The 17091-nt window shown below is 46.7% G+C and overlaps 1 protein-coding gene and 1 long non-coding RNA gene across 3 annotated transcripts in view; one reads left to right on the forward strand and one right to left on the reverse strand.

Annotated features, from left to right (window-relative positions):
- The window catches only part of LOC138266145 (uncharacterized), an 89194-nt gene that overhangs the window by 32283 nt on the left and 39820 nt on the right, over window positions 1–17091 (forward strand). The gene's annotated exons all lie outside the window — the stretch shown is intronic.
- LOC138266144 (uncharacterized) overlaps window positions 15987–17091 on the reverse strand; it is a 149185-nt gene continuing 148080 nt past the window's right edge. For both annotated transcript variants that reach the window (XM_069214581.1, XM_069214580.1), the window contains one exon: window positions 15987–17038. In XM_069214581.1, coding sequence (XP_069070682.1) covers window positions 16499–17038 — 540 coding nt within the window. In that variant the 3' untranslated portion in view covers window positions 15987–16498. The remainder of the gene's footprint in view (window positions 17039–17091) is intronic.

The raw sequence follows: 17091 nt of genomic DNA on the forward strand, positions 1-17091 counted from the left end.
AACATGATTTATTCCAGTTAAAATGCAGGCCAGCTATGCTACTGAAGTCATGCAGTCATGCCTATTGTGTCATGCCCTAGGCAAACATCCTTGAGATAGAGCAACATGTTGACTGTGTAAAAAGAGACTGTGTGCAGTGCTTTATCAAGAGGGATGCCCCAGTGCATCCCTTACATGCATAGCCATACACAGCTAGTCGCTCCATTGTGAATGTAATTTGTGGTGACAGTGTCATAATGAGAAGCAATCAGTATGTACCACCTCAGGGAATGAGGTTCAGATAGTTTAATCTAGCGTACGAGGGCCATTTAGGTAAAGGATTAACAAGTAGAAGGTTAAAAGAGGTGTTCTGGTGGCCAGGGTTGGATGGACAGGTCAAAGACTGGGTTGAAATGTGAGAATTATGTAAGGAAAGTGACAAAAGGTTAAAAGTAGGTGTTGGGAGAAGTTGTGGTCATATCGAAGATCCAGGTAAACCCTGGCATACTATTTGTCTGGAGTTCATTGGACCTATCTCTGAATTATCAGTCGAAACATGATTTGCTGCAGTGGTGGTTAATGTGCATTCAAGATGGGTCATAGTGAAATTTATGCGGGATATTACCACAAACACAGCGATAAAAGTGTTGGAGGACATTTTCACTAAGGAAGGATTCCCTTTGGTTTTGATTACAGATAATGGTACTCAGTTAACTTCTAATGAGATGCTTTTGTTTTTGAGGCGTTGTGGTGTCAGGCATTCTAGGACCTCTTTGTATCACCCACAAGGCAATAGTATAGTGGAGAGGGCCAATAGGTTAATCAAGAGTGCTATTCAGTTAGCGTTAACTAATCTTTGCAATGTGAGGAAGGTGATCTCTGATATGGTGTGGGCCTATCGTAGTACTTTTCACAGTACTTCCAACTTGTGTCCCTTTCAGGTGATGAGGGGGCGTGCGACGAGTACAAAATTAGTTCCCTCTTGGCTTCAAGAGTGGGTTGTGTTTGGTGGGGAAAGAAGCGTGAGGACATCAATAATGAATAGAATAAGTGTGGGAGACTGGGTCAAGATAAAATCTGGAAGAATTAAGGGCCAGATGTAGGAAAAGAGCAATTTGCGACTTGCAAATTGCGAGTCCCTGCGACTCGCAATTTGCAAGTCGCAAATTGCTATGCAGTATGGTGTCTCAGACACCATCTGCAACTCGCAATGGGGTCGCAATGACCCACCTCATGAATATTCATTAGGTGGGTCGCAACTTGCGGCCCCATTGCGAGTATAGGCACTCGCTAACATGGAGGCCTGCTGACGTCAGCAGGCCTCCATGTTAGCGACCTGCCTTTTCAATAAAGCATTTTTTTTTTTTTAAATGTAGCCCGTTTTCCCTAAGGGAAAACGAGCTGCATTTCAAAAAAATCCGAAACCTTTTGTTTCAGTTTTTTCAGGGCAGGGAGTGGTCCCTTGGACCACTCCCTGCCCTGAAAAAATATTTTGGGGGTCCAGTCTCAAACTGGAAGGGGTCCCATGGGGACCCCTTCTAATTTGCAAGTGGGTTACCATCCACTTGAAGTGGATGGTAACTGCGACTCCACGCGGTCGCAAATGGAGTTGCATACCACTGCGACTCGCAAATAGGAAGGGAACACCCCTTCCTATTTGCGATTCGGAAATGCATTTTGCGAGTCGGTAACGACTCGCAAAATGCATTTCTGCATAGGAAACACGCATTTGCGAGTCGCAAACGGCAGATTTTGCCGTTTGCGACTCGCAAAGTGTTTCCTACATCTGGCCCTAGAAGTGGTATCTCAAAATTTAAGGGAACAGTTCATGTATTAAGTCAGCAGATTTCATGTTGTAGTGGAGGGAGGTGAAAAATGGAATATTAGAAATGTAACTTTGTACCAGAGGGGTGGTGTGTGTAAGAGGAAGGTTGATGAAGGGTGTTTAGGAGCGATGTTGGTTGCGAATAAAAGAGACAAGGAAGATGTGACTTACAACACAAATGAGAACACCCAGGATGAACCCGAAGATGATGTGACTTCTAATACAAGTTTTCGTTGCAATGGGCAACAAAGGGAGAACATGCGATGAACTCAGGACTTACCTGAAAAAGAAGAGATAGAGGTTACTAAGTCTAGTGTGAGAACACACGTCTCCGGTTTCTTTAAATGATTGTGTTAGGCTTTGAATTCTTCTGTTTCTAATTTGTTTTATTTTATTTGCCCCTGTTTTAGTTTATTTCTTGTTCTGTTCCTTTCTCTATCAAGTTGGTTTATAGGATGAAGGGGAAGGGATTGTTATATTTTGAATAAATAATGTGGTTTAGAGATTCTTTGGAGAATGTGAGTGTAGTAACATTCCAGGGAGTTCAGTTACTGGCCTATCCCTTGAATGGATGAATACTAGGTTGTGTTTCTACAATTAAACATCTTGAACCCAACTATACTGCAGTGTCGGACTCTTCTTACTACAGATAACTTTTCAAGGTGGAAATGCAGCGAAAAACCACTTGCTTTGCCGTGACCATGCACAAGAAATTAGGATGACTAGTACTTTACAGAAGTGGACTTTGTACTTGGTCACCTGATTTGCTTATATCTGTAAATGCTTCCCGTTGAGGTTTGATTTCTGTCAAATGAGCGTCATGCGAGAATGAATCCTGCACGGCGTATTTATCCAAGAAGAAGCTACCATTTTGTGCAGAATGTCTACTCAACTGGAGTACTTTCTACTGCTAATTAGTAAGTGCTACCTCGTTGGGTATATGTATAGTGCATCTCCTACACTACAGCTGCTTAAAGGATGCCATGGTAATGTTTTTTTTTACGTCTGGAGGACTGCGGGGGCCTTGAGGTGCCTGCGGTCCCACCGGCTGTTATCTCCTGCAGGAGCCGACATTGCTCCTGCACTCAGGGAGCTGCTTAAATTTAGCAGCACCCTGCATACAGGAGCAATGTTTTCATCTCTTTCCCTATACGCATGTTAGCGTGCGGGGAAGGAGCTGAAAGTGGAGTTTAGTTTGCTTCTGCTAAGCAAAAGCAAATAGTTAACTCCGGAGGGTGGGCACCTCGGGAGGTAGCAGGAGCCAGCCCTGGGAGATGGTGGTCTCCAGGGCCATAAATGGCTCCAAGAGGGGGCCATGCGGCCCCCCCTTCCTTATTTGTATTTGCCCCGGGGAGGTAGCGGTCCCTGGGGCATGACGGGGCCCCGTGCCCCGCCTGCATACAATACAGTTCATTGCCCCCTGGGAGGAGGCAGTGCCCCATGCATACATAATAGTTCATAGCCCCAATGAGGTGGCGGTCCAGAGGGCTGCAGGGGGGGGCACATGGGCACCCGGAAACTTTAACATTCACTTTGCCCCGGGGAGGTGGCAGTCCCCAGGGCTGCAGGGTGACTGCGTGGCCCCTCACACATTTTAAATTTCACTTTGCCATGGGTTGGTGGCAGTTTAAGGGCTGTTGGAGGGGGTGCCACGTGGCCCCCCTCAACACACTTTAACACTTTGGCCCAGGGAGGTGATTGTCCCGGGGGCTTTTTAAAGCCCTAGAAGGTGGACCCGTACGCCCCTCTTTCATATTTATGCAATGCCCCCAGGACCTGGCCCACCCAGGGGCAATATTAAAAGCAAGCACAGGAGACCGCGCTTGCTATTTGTTTTTTAAATTCACGCTGAAATTCGCAAATATTCATGAATTTTGTGTGAATTAAAAAAAATGCTTTTAAGCCCAGGTGGGGGTGGGAGGGGGGTTTCTGGGGGGACCTCTAGACCAAGGCTAGGGGCTTAGGGTAAACCTACACTGCATCTTTTCCTTTTTAGGCTTGTTTTTCCGAGTCTCAAGATGGCTGCCAACATTTCCCGGTTGAAGTGTTCGGAGCCAATCGGATCTCTGCACAAGATTGGGCGGGTTCGCAAAGTTTTGTTGCCTCTCGATATACAAATTTGGTTTTCCTTTAATATCTCAACAACTACTGAACAGATTTACACCAAATAGGAAAAAGAGAGCTTTCTGGGCCAAGGGCTACCTTTCTGCCAAATTACAGCATTACAGCACTCATGACATCTTTGATAATATCAATGTTATATTTGCAGTAAATATTTGATGAAAAAATTTGCATGGCGGGGGGAAAATTTGCAAGCTATAGGTTCAATTACATTTATCGACTTTCACACAGAACAGCTCACTGACAACATAGACATAAACATATATTTTTCAAGGCAAGTTTTATCACCAAAACAAAAACAAAACAATCTATCCTACTGCACTTCTGTCTGCCCTTCTGACGTATTAGGGAAACCGGCAGAAACAATTTACATCAAACATTCTAAAAAAGTCAGTAATTAAATCAATATTTTCACTAAGACTATAAATTCAATTTCATAGATCACGTCTTCAGCTCTCAAAGTGATGAAAGAAACCATGAGCCAATTAATGAAAGTGGCCATCCCAGATTTTACCTTACGTAAGTGACATACAGTACCCTAGATGAGGTAGATAGTCTGTGATAGAAACAGAGCAGGTAGGGATTTCTGAATAAAACCCTCCCCCACACGTCTCATGCTTTATCATACAGTCTGCTTTAGCTCCTAGTGGATGTGGTAGTAGGAAGAAGAGCAGAACCTTTACTATGTCGTAGATATGCAAATGTTGCTTTATCTAATTTCTGTTTTCTAATGATCCCTATCAGTCACCTCCCATCTTCTACTCCGTTGGGGATGGGAATACTCCATCCTCAAGTCTTAGACCATGTGCCGCTTTCCAAGAGGCAAGACGCTGGTGTTCTTGACACTTTCTTTTGCCAGTGAATACAACAATCATAAACGTACATTCAGGATGGAATGTAACATGAAATGCAACCCGAGCGGGGATCTTTTAGCCGAAGGGGCACATCATGTATAGTGTCCGTAATCTCATGTCACCAGGCAGTACTGGGCTCACAGTAGTAGCAGCAATAATTTAATGTGGACTGACAGACCTTTTTAACTGTAACCTGTGAAAGGATAGTTACCTACTTGCCCCCCTTTCTAAATTGGCCAGCTAGTTCCGTGAAACCAGGTCGTTCACTCTTTCCAGTTGTGTGGGGATGACACACATGTGCATACATGGTGTGTTTGTAGTAGAGAAAGTAAGGAGTGTATGAATCAAGGCTGACTGCGGATACAGTGGAATTACAATATTGATTGTGTACAAAATGAAGAATAAAAGGTAGCCTGCCAGACGAGCAATGTATATTGCTGGCCTCCTGCATAGTATTTCTGGCTTGAAAATCCCAGTTCCACATACTTTCACATCACCTGGGAATGTAAATGCAAAATACTGGGGCGGAGCCAAGATGGGGACCGAGTCGGACGCTTGAGAAGGGAGCTCCGACTCGGGCCTGGCCGATAAATCCTGGCGGGCACCCCCAGGCAGGGCGCATCAACAAGGGCGATACGCGCCAGCCCCCGGGGCGGCCCTGGACCCGAGGATCGCACGAATTGCTGCCGGAGCGCGGCTGGAGCCACGTCAACCCGATCGCGGACATCCGGAGGCACAAAGGAGGCGCCCGGCGAAGCGGCTCCCGATCCCAAGGACGGGAACAGGTGAGGAGGGGGCTGCGGCGGCTGGAAGTCTCGGAGCCCCGGGACTGAAACGTGGGGGTCCGAGCACTGGTCTGGCCCTCCTGGGCCTTTGGCTGCCGGGGGCGACACTCCGCTCCCCCCCTCCCCCACCCTACCTACCAAGCAACGAACGGAGCAGGAGCTCCACGCCTCAACCCAGGCCGATCCTGCTGGGAGCAGGATCGGCAAAATCAAGCAAAAGAGAGGGGGCTTCCCTCCCCTCCCTCCCCCCCCCCCTTTTTGGGGGGCATCTGTGGACCCGACGACACGCCCGCTGCCAAAGCGTGGCACTACATTGGAGCGGACTTCCTCGGCCTCCTTTTGTCGACTGCCCCGCACCGCTCCCCCTCCCTACCTACGGTTCGTGGCATGGAGCTGGGGTTGTGACCCGGCCTGCGGCGCTCGGTCTGGGGGCCGCGGGCTGAAAAGGGGGGACCGCCCCAGTGATTGTGGACCACTGCATAAGGGGCGCTCCCCGGTGACCGGGGTGAAGTGCGACGCGCCTGCCACAGGTGGACGGCCACATCCCCTTCTCGCCCCCCCCTCCTGTACGCAGGGGTTGTGGGAGACGGCACCCGGCCCCAGCGGGGACCGGCTGGGGGTGCCCAGCGCGGGGACGGTCCTTTCTTCACCTTTTTCCCTCCATGCAGGAGTGCACCCAGAGACTTGTCCTCAAATCGTGAGTGGACGGAGGTGGCCCCACGCAGACGGCGTGGCCCTCCCTGGGACTCCCCCCCCCCCCCCATAGGAGGACAGCGTGAGGGGCACCTAACAGGGGGCGTGGAGCTCCCACACTCAACATCTTGTGCCCCGCGGGCCTGGGGTCTCCCCGGAGTGGTGGGCAGATTCCCCCCCCTCTCATAATTGCCATAGGAGTCATAGCGCCATCTCACATCACTCTTCGGGCCTGCCTCGCACAGTAAACGAAAAAGCCCTGCAAAAAAGACGCCACATCCTGGAAGAAGCATAGTCGCACCCAAAAACACACGGCCACAGAAAATTATATCCAATCAGTCCTTCCATCTCTGGTCGAACGCAACGTCCGCAAGGTGAAAAAATGGCTGGGAAATCTAGGACGTCAAAGAACCAGGAGCGAAATACGCCGGGCCTGGCGCACACTGAACAACCGCAAAATACAACCTTGCAATCACTCGAAAACACACTCCAAACGCACTCGGCGCAATTCGAAAAAGTATTACAGGCTATAATGGACACTAAATCTTCCTTAGAATATAAGATAGACGCAGTAACGCAAGACTTAAATCTACTTAGAGTGGACCACCGGAAATTGTCAGAGAGGGTGAAAGCAACGGAGGACACCCTAACAGCGGCAGGTCCAACAGTAACAGATAATCAGAAACAAATACAACGGTTGGACGCGGAAGTAAAGATCCTTTGGAGACGGGCCGAAGAAGCAGAAAGCAGATCCAGACGTAACAATATTCGCCTAGTGGGGATACCGGAATTCCCCCTAGAACAGAACCCGGAACTAACAGCAGAGCAATGGCTAATCAAGGAGGTACTGAATGGCTCCCCCTCCAAGTTCTTCTCGGTAGAACGAGCAAATAGAATCCCGGGCAGACCTCCACTCCCAGGTCAGCCTCCTAGATCTCTAATAGTGAGACTCCTGAACTACCGGGATCGCGACCTGATACTACAGCGTTTCCGCAATAAAGGTCCATTTCAATTCGAGGATGCAGTGATCCACGCATACCCGGACTTCACTCAAGAAGTACAGAACAAGCGGAACTCTTTCGTGAAAATCAAACAACGACTCCGGGAGCACAACATTAAGTACGCTCTCCTCTTTCCAGCTAAATTGAGGGTGAGCTTAGATGACCGCACGCATATGTTCGCATCCCCAGAAGATGCCTGGACATGGATGCACGCCAAAGGCATCGCGCAATCAAACGAGGGTGCACCCGAGGAGGAGGAATGGACCACCACCGCAACGAGGAAACGCAGCAAGAGACGCTCAAGGGGCCAGCCCACTGAGAAGCAGGCGGCAGAAGAAAGAGCGAGAATACTAAAAGAAACTCCGATACTCATGCAAAACCCCTTTGAGACACTCCGCACGACCCCTACATCTGCATCAGACTCGGAATCGACCAACTCAACCTTAACAATCACGGAAGCGCTCAGGGGCCCAGATGTCACTCCAAGAACAGCAGACGAACTGTGAATTGAACAATGCAGTAAAAGTGAGACTGTCAGAAACCGGACAGGATACTAGGAGTCCAGAATCCCGAAGCGGCTAAAGCAGGAATCGTAACACAAACCGCATTGGCTCCGAAAAGTATATTTTTAAACTGTTCACCAGTGATCATAGGGGTATAAGCGCAATAGGTGGCAAAGGGGGGGGGATGGATAAATGAGAGGGCCCTCCCAGGGGTGCTCACGCCAATGCACGTGCACATTCACAGACCAGGTCTGAGGAAGGGTGTGTGCTCCGCATAGGTGACACACCCGTCCCGAATGAGTGCCCCCCCCCACGAGTGTCCGAACGGATACTGACCCCACCAAACAACAAAGATGGGGCTCTTCTATTACTTTTTTTCCTTTTTTCTTTAAGTTTGAGTGGTAGCAATCAGTTAGAGGAATTAGTAAACAGGGCCGGTGGGTTAGCGGGAGTTAAAGGGGTTAGACGAGGTCAACACTGCCAGCAGGGTACACTAACGCGCTCGCCAGCCTCAGACAAAGACCTAGTAAAATGCGCAGACAGCTGGACGGAAATAGGGCCCAAGAGGGAGCAAATGAACACGACACCACACAGGGAAACATGGCTCAACAAACCATTGCACACGCACAACAATATGAGATAATTACATAGAATGTAAGGGGAATGTCCACACCGAGCAAGCGAGCGCAAGTGCATGCACGCCTCAAGCGCCTAAAGGCCCACATAGCTATCCTACAAGAAACACACTTAATGGAAGATGAATTACAAGAGATTCAGACGAAATGGGGCGGGCAGGTCACAGGCACAACACACTCAGCGTATGCCAGGGGGGTGTTGATCTGGATAGCAAGAGGTGTCCCGTTTGCCAGAACCACGCACAAGATTGACACAGGGGGCAGGTATGTGATAGTGGAAGGCCACCTAGATGGGAGACAATTAGCTCTCATAGGGATATACGCACCCAACAATGCGCAGGCGAGATTCTTGGAGTCGCTCACCCTGGCATTACTAGACAACCCAGCAGCGCCCACCATATGGGGGGGTGACTTCAATTGTCTTCCTGACGTAGAGTTGGACAGATCAGCCCCTCCTAAATCAGCAGTAATATCCAGAAACACCAAGAACCCACTACAGAAATGGGCGGACGACATGAGACTCCATGACCTCTGGCGAATACAACACCCCAGTCAGAGAATACTCATTTTATTCTGTGCCACACAAGCTGCACACAAGAATAGATATATTCTGGGGCACCACTGACATATGCGCGCTGACGAAGGTGTCAGAATATTTAGCTACGACACTGTCGGACCACTCCCCACTCAAAATAACCCTGGGTTGGGGTGCGACCCGCCAGGTAATTTCTACATGGCGGTTGCAGCCAGGAGCGCTCCAAGACCAGGCCTATGCAGAGGGACTAGGCACAGCACTAAAGCATTACTGGGAAGTAAACTCTGACTCTGCAAATACAAGAGCAGCAGAATGGGAGGCACACAAGGCGGTGGTAAGAGGGTTCTGCATGGCATCCACTTGGGGAGTCAGACGCGCCCTACACTCGGAGATAAGCAAACTGGAGAAGGAACTGAGAACACTCGAAGTGGCGATAGCCGGTAATGAAGCACCATACGCCACACTAAAAGAAACACGCATAAAATACAATGAAGCGGACTCCCGCCTCCGCAAACATGATTATAAGTATCATTTAATGCGCCAACAATCTGAGGGGGACAGGTCGGGCAGACTGCTGGCTTGGCTCCTAAACGGAACCCAGCAACATACCCCAATAGGGACTATAAAACTAGACAATAATGAGTGGGTCTCCACGCAAGCAGATATAAACAGGGTGTTCAGGGACTACTACACGCACCTATACACTAAACGCAAGGATTATACACCAGGTCAGCTTGTAACTTTCCTAACTGGCGCTCATTTAAAACAACTATCTCAGGAACACGCCAAAGCACTAGAAGCCCCACTGAGCACTGCGGAACTAGAAGCCGCATTAACACAAATGCCAAGAAACAAGGCACCAGGTATGGACGGCCTCCCAATGGAATACTATGCGAAATATTCGGTCCTCCTGAAGTCCCATCTATTAAAAGTATACGAAGAGGCCTGGAGACACAAGGCACTGCCCCCCACACAGAGAGAAGCAGTGATAGCGGTCCTGCCCAAACAGGGACGGGACCCCACAGATGTCAAATCATATAGACCACTATCACTATTAAACACCGACTGTAAAATTCTGGGCAAAATATTGTCCAACAGGCTTGCCCCTGTCATCCACACACTGATACACGAGGATCAAAACGGCTTCATTCCCAAACGAAATACATTCCTAAACACTCGCCGACTACTGGGAGTGATGGGAAGCACCCCCACAGGGGCGCATGACGAAATGGTACTATCATTGGACATAGAAAAAGCTTTTGACACTTTGTTGTGGGATTTCCTATTCGATACCATGCGGGAAATGGGAATTGGCCCAAAATGTATACAATGGGTGCAGACATTGTACTCCGGGCCACGAGCAAGGGTCAGAACGGGCGGAACGGTATCCGAAAGTTTCCCGATTGCAAGAGGCACTAGGCAGGGATGCCCCCTATCCCTTCTGCTATTTGCTATTGCCATGGAACCCCTGGCCGCTCGCCTGAGATCGAGGGAGGAGGAATGGGGCATACTAAGGAACGGGACGAAACACATAATATCTCTGTACGCAGACGATGCCTTAATATACCTTCGTAACGGAAGCAAGACAATACCATCAGTAATGACACTCCTTGCCGAGTTCGGCACAATGTCCGGACTGGTAGTAAACTGGGAAAAATCGTGCGTATTTCCCCTTGCCACACGGACACTGTCAAACCGAGCTACAACCCTGTTCGGGCGCCTGAGATGGTGCTTTGACTCATTTAAATACCTGGGGGTCCAAATATACCATAAACCGGAGGACCTCAGAGACGGTAACCTGGGGAGAGCACTTGCCTCCATTAAGGGATCACTTCGCTTCTGGGGCAAGTTGCCATTGTCACCAATGGGCAGAGTTGCAATAGCAAATATGCTGATACTCCCCCGGCTCCTATATTATTTCTCTGCGTTGCTACTCCTAGTCCCCAAGAGCTTTTTTCGTGAACTAAACAGTGCACTGCTGCAACTCATCTGGTCAGGAGGCAGAGGGCGCGTTTCCCTCGCCACACTACAGCGCCCAGTAGCCGAGGGAGGCATGGGTGCCCCAAACTTCGAGCGTTACTATGTGGCAGCCCAGCTCCAATGGGTGCTGGACTGGATACATAGACCCACATTAGCGGAGTCGGCAGGGGCGTTGGCCAACCTGAGTGGCACACCACTGGTCGCATGGATGGAGGCCGGAGCCCCTAAGGGAATAGCCGGCAAACCACAACTGCAGGTAGCGCATGCATGCTGGAAGAGGTATATTCAGGGTGGATGCCGCGCGCTCCCCTACTCCCCTCTACTGCAACTAGGAGCCCTCCCGGGCTGGGCCGGAGGAGACAGAGGAAGGTCCTTGGCGGTATGGGCAGATGCGGGCATTGAGAAGGTCAGCGATTGCTTCGAGGAAGGGAAATTAATGACCTTAGAAGAAATACGCGACATCACAGCAGTAAGCCCAGGGCAATTTATGACATACCATGCCCTATGCCATACTATAAAGAAGATGTGGGGTTCGGGAGAACAGGAACCCACGACCTCCACTGCAGTACACCATATGCTGCAATACCACGGCCAACTGCAAATAGTGTCGAACCTGTACAAAGCACTGAATAAAGAAACGGCACCCGTTCTGGGGAAGGCACTAACTAAGTGGAACGAGGTGCTCCCACTCCTGATCACACATGAGGAATGGCCTTGTGCCCTACTACACACTAAGGGAGTATCGAGAAACCCTAGGTTCAGATATACACAACTAAATTATCTACACCAAACGTACCTCTCTCCAGCCAGGATTAAAAGTATGTTCCCTACCTCGGACCCAGCTTGCCCAAGATGCCGAGCCCCGCTGGCACATTTCTACCACATGGTATGGGACTGCCCTCTAGTGCGTGTAAAGTGGAGCGCAATAGTGGAAAAGGTATCTGAATTGACGGGCCTGGCACTCACAGTAGAGCCTAAATCATGTTTATTAGGCCTGAGAAATAGAGACAAAAAGCACAAGCACCTACATAAGTTTATTGATCTAGCTTTCGTAATGTACAAGAGATTGATAGCAATGAACTGGAAGTCGGCCACCGCCCCAGACCTGATTTCCTGGCACAGTACGACACTAAGATGGGCCAGCGCAGAGTTGATGGTGCTAAGGAACACAAAAATGGGACCCCGGCAGACGGGCAGTGAGGCGTGGGAGATCCTGGTAGATAGACTAGACGCCAAAAGCGACGAGAAACCGCCTTAAACTAATGCACTCGAATAACTGCAAATAGTAGTCAGCCCTGACGGCTTTCCACCCTGCCCAACTAGGGACTCTTTAAATGAGAATCACCGGAATGATTGGCACCTCCCTGCGCCTGAAAGTATGCCAAGGGTGATCCATAACGATCGCCCACAGAAGAGCCGTGGTTCCACATCATAACGCAAGTTATATACCCCACACTCAACACGCACATCTCCTCCGCTCTAGATCTTCCCCCACGCAGCGCATAGGCGCCAGTTTCACAAGAGTATATACCTGATGTAGTGGAAAAGTGCCCATATTCACATCTTGGCGAGCGACTGATTAGGAACCAATTCTGTACTCCTCATTTAATGCGCGATAATGACCTCAGTTAAGTTGTTAAGTTAATGTGTTAAACTGTGTATCAGCAACGTTACTGATTTATTATACCTATATAATGTGACTAGTAAATGTTGGAAACAGAATTAAAGCAAAAATGTAATAAAAATATATTTTAAAAAAAAAGTAAATGCAAAATACTGACAGGAGATTGCCAGTGCTTTGTCTGGTGGTTGGACGGGAAATTTGTGTGACTCCTAAAACGATGTTACTGGTTATCACGCACGTTTAGGAGGCGGGGCATGCAGAATCATAATTCTTGTAGGAATGGGACATCGGTAGACATTGGTGGTCGGAGGCAGCACCCTTAATGAGGAAATGGGTATGAGGAATGAACCCCTGTGCCACGACTGAGGAGTCCATTTACTGAGCCCGCGGATGTCTAAAAAAGCATGTCCAAATCTGGGATAAATGGTGGGGCAATTCACAGAACCTTTAAATCCAACTGTATTAGCTTCAGGTTACTCAGGAGGAATCAAGCACATTTGACCCGACCCTTTACCCGAATATGTTTATGAATATGTTGTCTGATGCATTATGTGAAAACTGTGAATGTTCACTGGAGACAGCAGTTCCTTCTGAAGTGCAGAGGCAGTTCTTGACCACAACCTGAGGAGTTAACCACATCAGTCTTATAGATTTGTTGTGTGAAGACATCTTCCCCCTTTTTAACCTTGTTTTAACGGTCGTCATGCCACACTGAAAGTCAACAGCTGAAGGGTTGCACGTGGTGCTCAATAGTTGGATTGCATTATGGATCAGCTGAAGGGTGTCGGAAGTAAAATAATCTAATTCCAACAATTGGTCACAGTAACCCCTGTATGCCTTGTGGCTCCAGCACACTGGCTGACAGGGACCATTAGAATATATGAGAACTTCAAAAATCCCTATACACTTCATTCACATCATGCACCTAGAATGAGCACCACGTGTTGTAGGATCCCTTAGTTTATCTCTTTAAACTCTCCTCTCACTTCCATGTCGTGTAGTAAATGAAAGAAAGACTTACCTTCATTTAAGGCAGAACAGTTATGAAGCTGTGCAATAGAGGAATTCAACTGGATGTTGCAGTCACTTAAAACACAGAATTCCACGGCCACTGATCAATGATTTGAATTTTGTTGCGCTGCACAACATTAACACGAATCAGAATACAACAGTTTGCAGAGATGCCTATTACCCATTATTGTCAGTACAACAAATACTGCGTGGTGTCATTAAAGTCTGCAGACTTTTTGAAATTATTAGATTTTTCTAAATTACTGAAGGTTAAATAATTTGAACTTTTAGTTGCATGTCAACGTTGTTACAGAACATCGGGCAGCAGACATTTTTAAAACTTAAATTTCAGCTTAAGGAGATTGGCTTATATTGAGAGTCCAAGGCATTGCAAAGCCAAGATTTAAAGGCCACAGACCATCCACAGTGCATTACATTTTGGTATAATTGCTCATCAAGAATGCTTTACATTTTTATGGACACAACCTGGTGAACTTGAATCCTACGTACAAAGAACTCTCTCTCAAAAACAAGACCAGATCAAAGTGTGCAAAGCAAAAACGTAAACTTCACTAAGTGATTCATTTTGGATTAACCTATAGTGTCGGGCCTCGCTTTTTAATAGCAGTAATAGCAGAAGTACTGGGAACTGAAGTCTTGAATTTACCCACATAAATGGTGCCTCAAGGGAAGAAAAGTGAAAGACAGGCAGACAACACATTTCCTCACACTTATTGTTATGATCAATGCTCATCCGACGTGTGTATCAAACATACCACCAGATCTGGGAAAACAAAATAATCCGTTCAAACCTACGTGTGCTCCTAGGCACAAAGAATACGCTCCTTTTAGACTGTATGTTACAAATGGTAATGTTATATATAATCCTATCATTCAACAGCAAAACAACTGCAATATTTGTAGGTATGCATTAGCTTTGTTTGATGGACTACTTTTTCTCAGGGGAATCACACAAAGGTTGTTTTGTCTCAATAGGAAGACACCCACTGTGTGCTATTTTTGAAAATGTTGAATGAGGTTAATATGACCACCATGCGATACCACCTTATGGATTGTGCACATTGTTACAGATCATGTGGGTTGTTAGCAGAGACATTTTATCGTCTTCTTAAGATAACTTAAAAGCATACTACAGAGATATATTGGAGCCTTACCATACACATCTTAACATTCGATTAACATACATATGGAGTCACTTCAATGAGAAAACGTTACAGGTTTACATATACTACACTTTGAATTATTTTGTTTACTCTAAAACACCTGTTACTCTTTAAACTAAGTTTTTTTGTTACTTGTTAGCCAGGCTACTGCCAAAAAAGAAAACCACGAGTCAAGATCATGATCTATATGGAAAATGTCACTTACCCAGTGTACATCTGTTCGTGGCATGTTCCACTGCAGATTCACATGCTATGCACAGGTCCTGCCATCTAGTGTTGGGCTTGGAGTGTTACAAGTTGTTTTTCTTCGAAGATGTCTTTTCGAGTCACGGGACCGAGTGACTCTTCCTTTTCGGCTACATTGCGCATGGGCATTGACTCCATCTTAGACTGTTTTCTTTCCGCCATCGGGTTCGGATGTGTTTCTTTTCACTCCGGTTGTTCGAGTCGGAAAAATATTACAAACTCTCTAAATTTGTCTGTATTGTTTTCAATCGAGTACCATCTATCATCGACACCTTGGTACCGGCAGATACAGATCTCTACTTGCCCTAGATGGGAGGACCTGTGCATAGCATGTGTATCTGCAGCTACACATGCCATCGAACATGTATATATATATTTTTTCCCATTTTGTCACAACAATTTCCCTATTTTCAAGCAGTTGGGTGATATACGTGGATAAATTACAAGGTATAGGAGGATCTTTTGAGATTTTAGCATCATAGAAATTACCTCTTTCTATGATTCAAACGAAAATGGATAACCCTTTAGTTGTTTGAAACTATATTATCCATTAAGGCAAAGTCCCTTTGATGTAGCCAGCCAAGACTTTGTTCACAGCTTATTCAAAGATGTATTTAAAAAGTAACAGTTCAGCTAACAGAATTATATGCCCTCAGGTACCTTCGATTGAGCTGTCCGCTCCCTAAACTGGGAAAAAAATACCACCAAGGGCATTATTCAGCAGAGCCTTATATATCTGAGATACACTCATGTCCTACATCATTATAATGTTCTCAGGTGCACAATATGTATTTAAAGAAAGCAAAGATATCTGGGAATAAGGTGCACCATGCCAATTCACAACATAGTATATGCCTTTAACATAAACACCATTAAGAATAATTTGGTCAGTTTTTGTAATGGGGCCTTTGAGGGAGTGGTCTGTTACTTTTGAGGTGTTGCGTGTCACAAAATAAATTATCAGTGCTAAGAGAAAGCCCAGTTTGATACTAAAAACTTTAGTAATACAATTATTAATCACTATTAATTTAATTCCTTCAGGCCTTTTAATGATAAAGTTGGATATGTTAGACATGATTAAAGACTAAATTCGACCACTTTCTTTTCAAATTCAGTTGTGATAGTCACTGAGATTTGATTGACAGTTCATGATAGATGCCCAGATGAATGGGGGTGATGAAGGACTCACAGATTTCATTGTTTTATGAAAGAGAAATCCATGCAAATCGTAAAGAAGACTTAGCACACATATAAAAATACATAATGTAGAGACAACAAAGAAACCCTACCACAGAGAATTACATCAATGTAGGTGACATATCTTTTCTTTATGGCGAGTTTTCTTTAGCCCAAGCACTTTCTACTCTAGCAGTTGGCGGAAACAGCCTTAATGAAATCAGTCAAATACGATCAGATCACTGTGGAAAATGCCCTTCTACATCTATCTTGAATAATTAAGTGCTAACCAGATCTGGGAATTGAAACCATTCCCAAATGGTAGAAAACTTTAATATCTTGATAATCATCCAGTTCGCTGAAGTTTTGGTTTGTCCTCTCTCGTTACCAAGTGCCCTGCAAACCGCTTTTTTCCTGTAGACCATTGTGTTGAAAGTGGTGAGGTTTCATTATCATTGGCCCCCAGTGGGAGCAAGTGCCTATTCGTGTTGGACTCAGTGTTGTCCAGGCTGCAGTGCAACTCCTTTTTATGTAGGTGCACCTCCACAATTTCCATGGAATCTAGTTTATTTGGCAAGGTACTTTGTTCTGAATCCATGAAGGTTTTTACCTCGTCTGCTCGTAGGTCCATCTTTCTTGAACTCAAGACATCTTGTGTGGCCATCAGTTCCCCCTGCACTGTGAGCTTCATGCTTTCTTTGCAGTCGTTAACAGGGGGACTAGAATGACTATTCTGTGAGGCATCTGGTGAAGAAGAAGCAGTTAGGTAATGGTAAGAATGAGATTTCCCATTCAGAAGATGCCCCGCATCCTGGGCAAATTCCTTCCTTAAGGCAGTCATCTGTGTCTGAAGAAGCTCATGGTGTTGACATTCCATCATCTGCACCTGCCAATAAACATATCACATGGAAATCAAACAACATAACTTTATAACCAGGG

This window comes from Pleurodeles waltl, chromosome 11, assembly GCF_031143425.1.
Source record: "Pleurodeles waltl isolate 20211129_DDA chromosome 11, aPleWal1.hap1.20221129, whole genome shotgun sequence".
Taxonomy (NCBI): Eukaryota; Metazoa; Chordata; class Amphibia; order Caudata; family Salamandridae; genus Pleurodeles; species Pleurodeles waltl.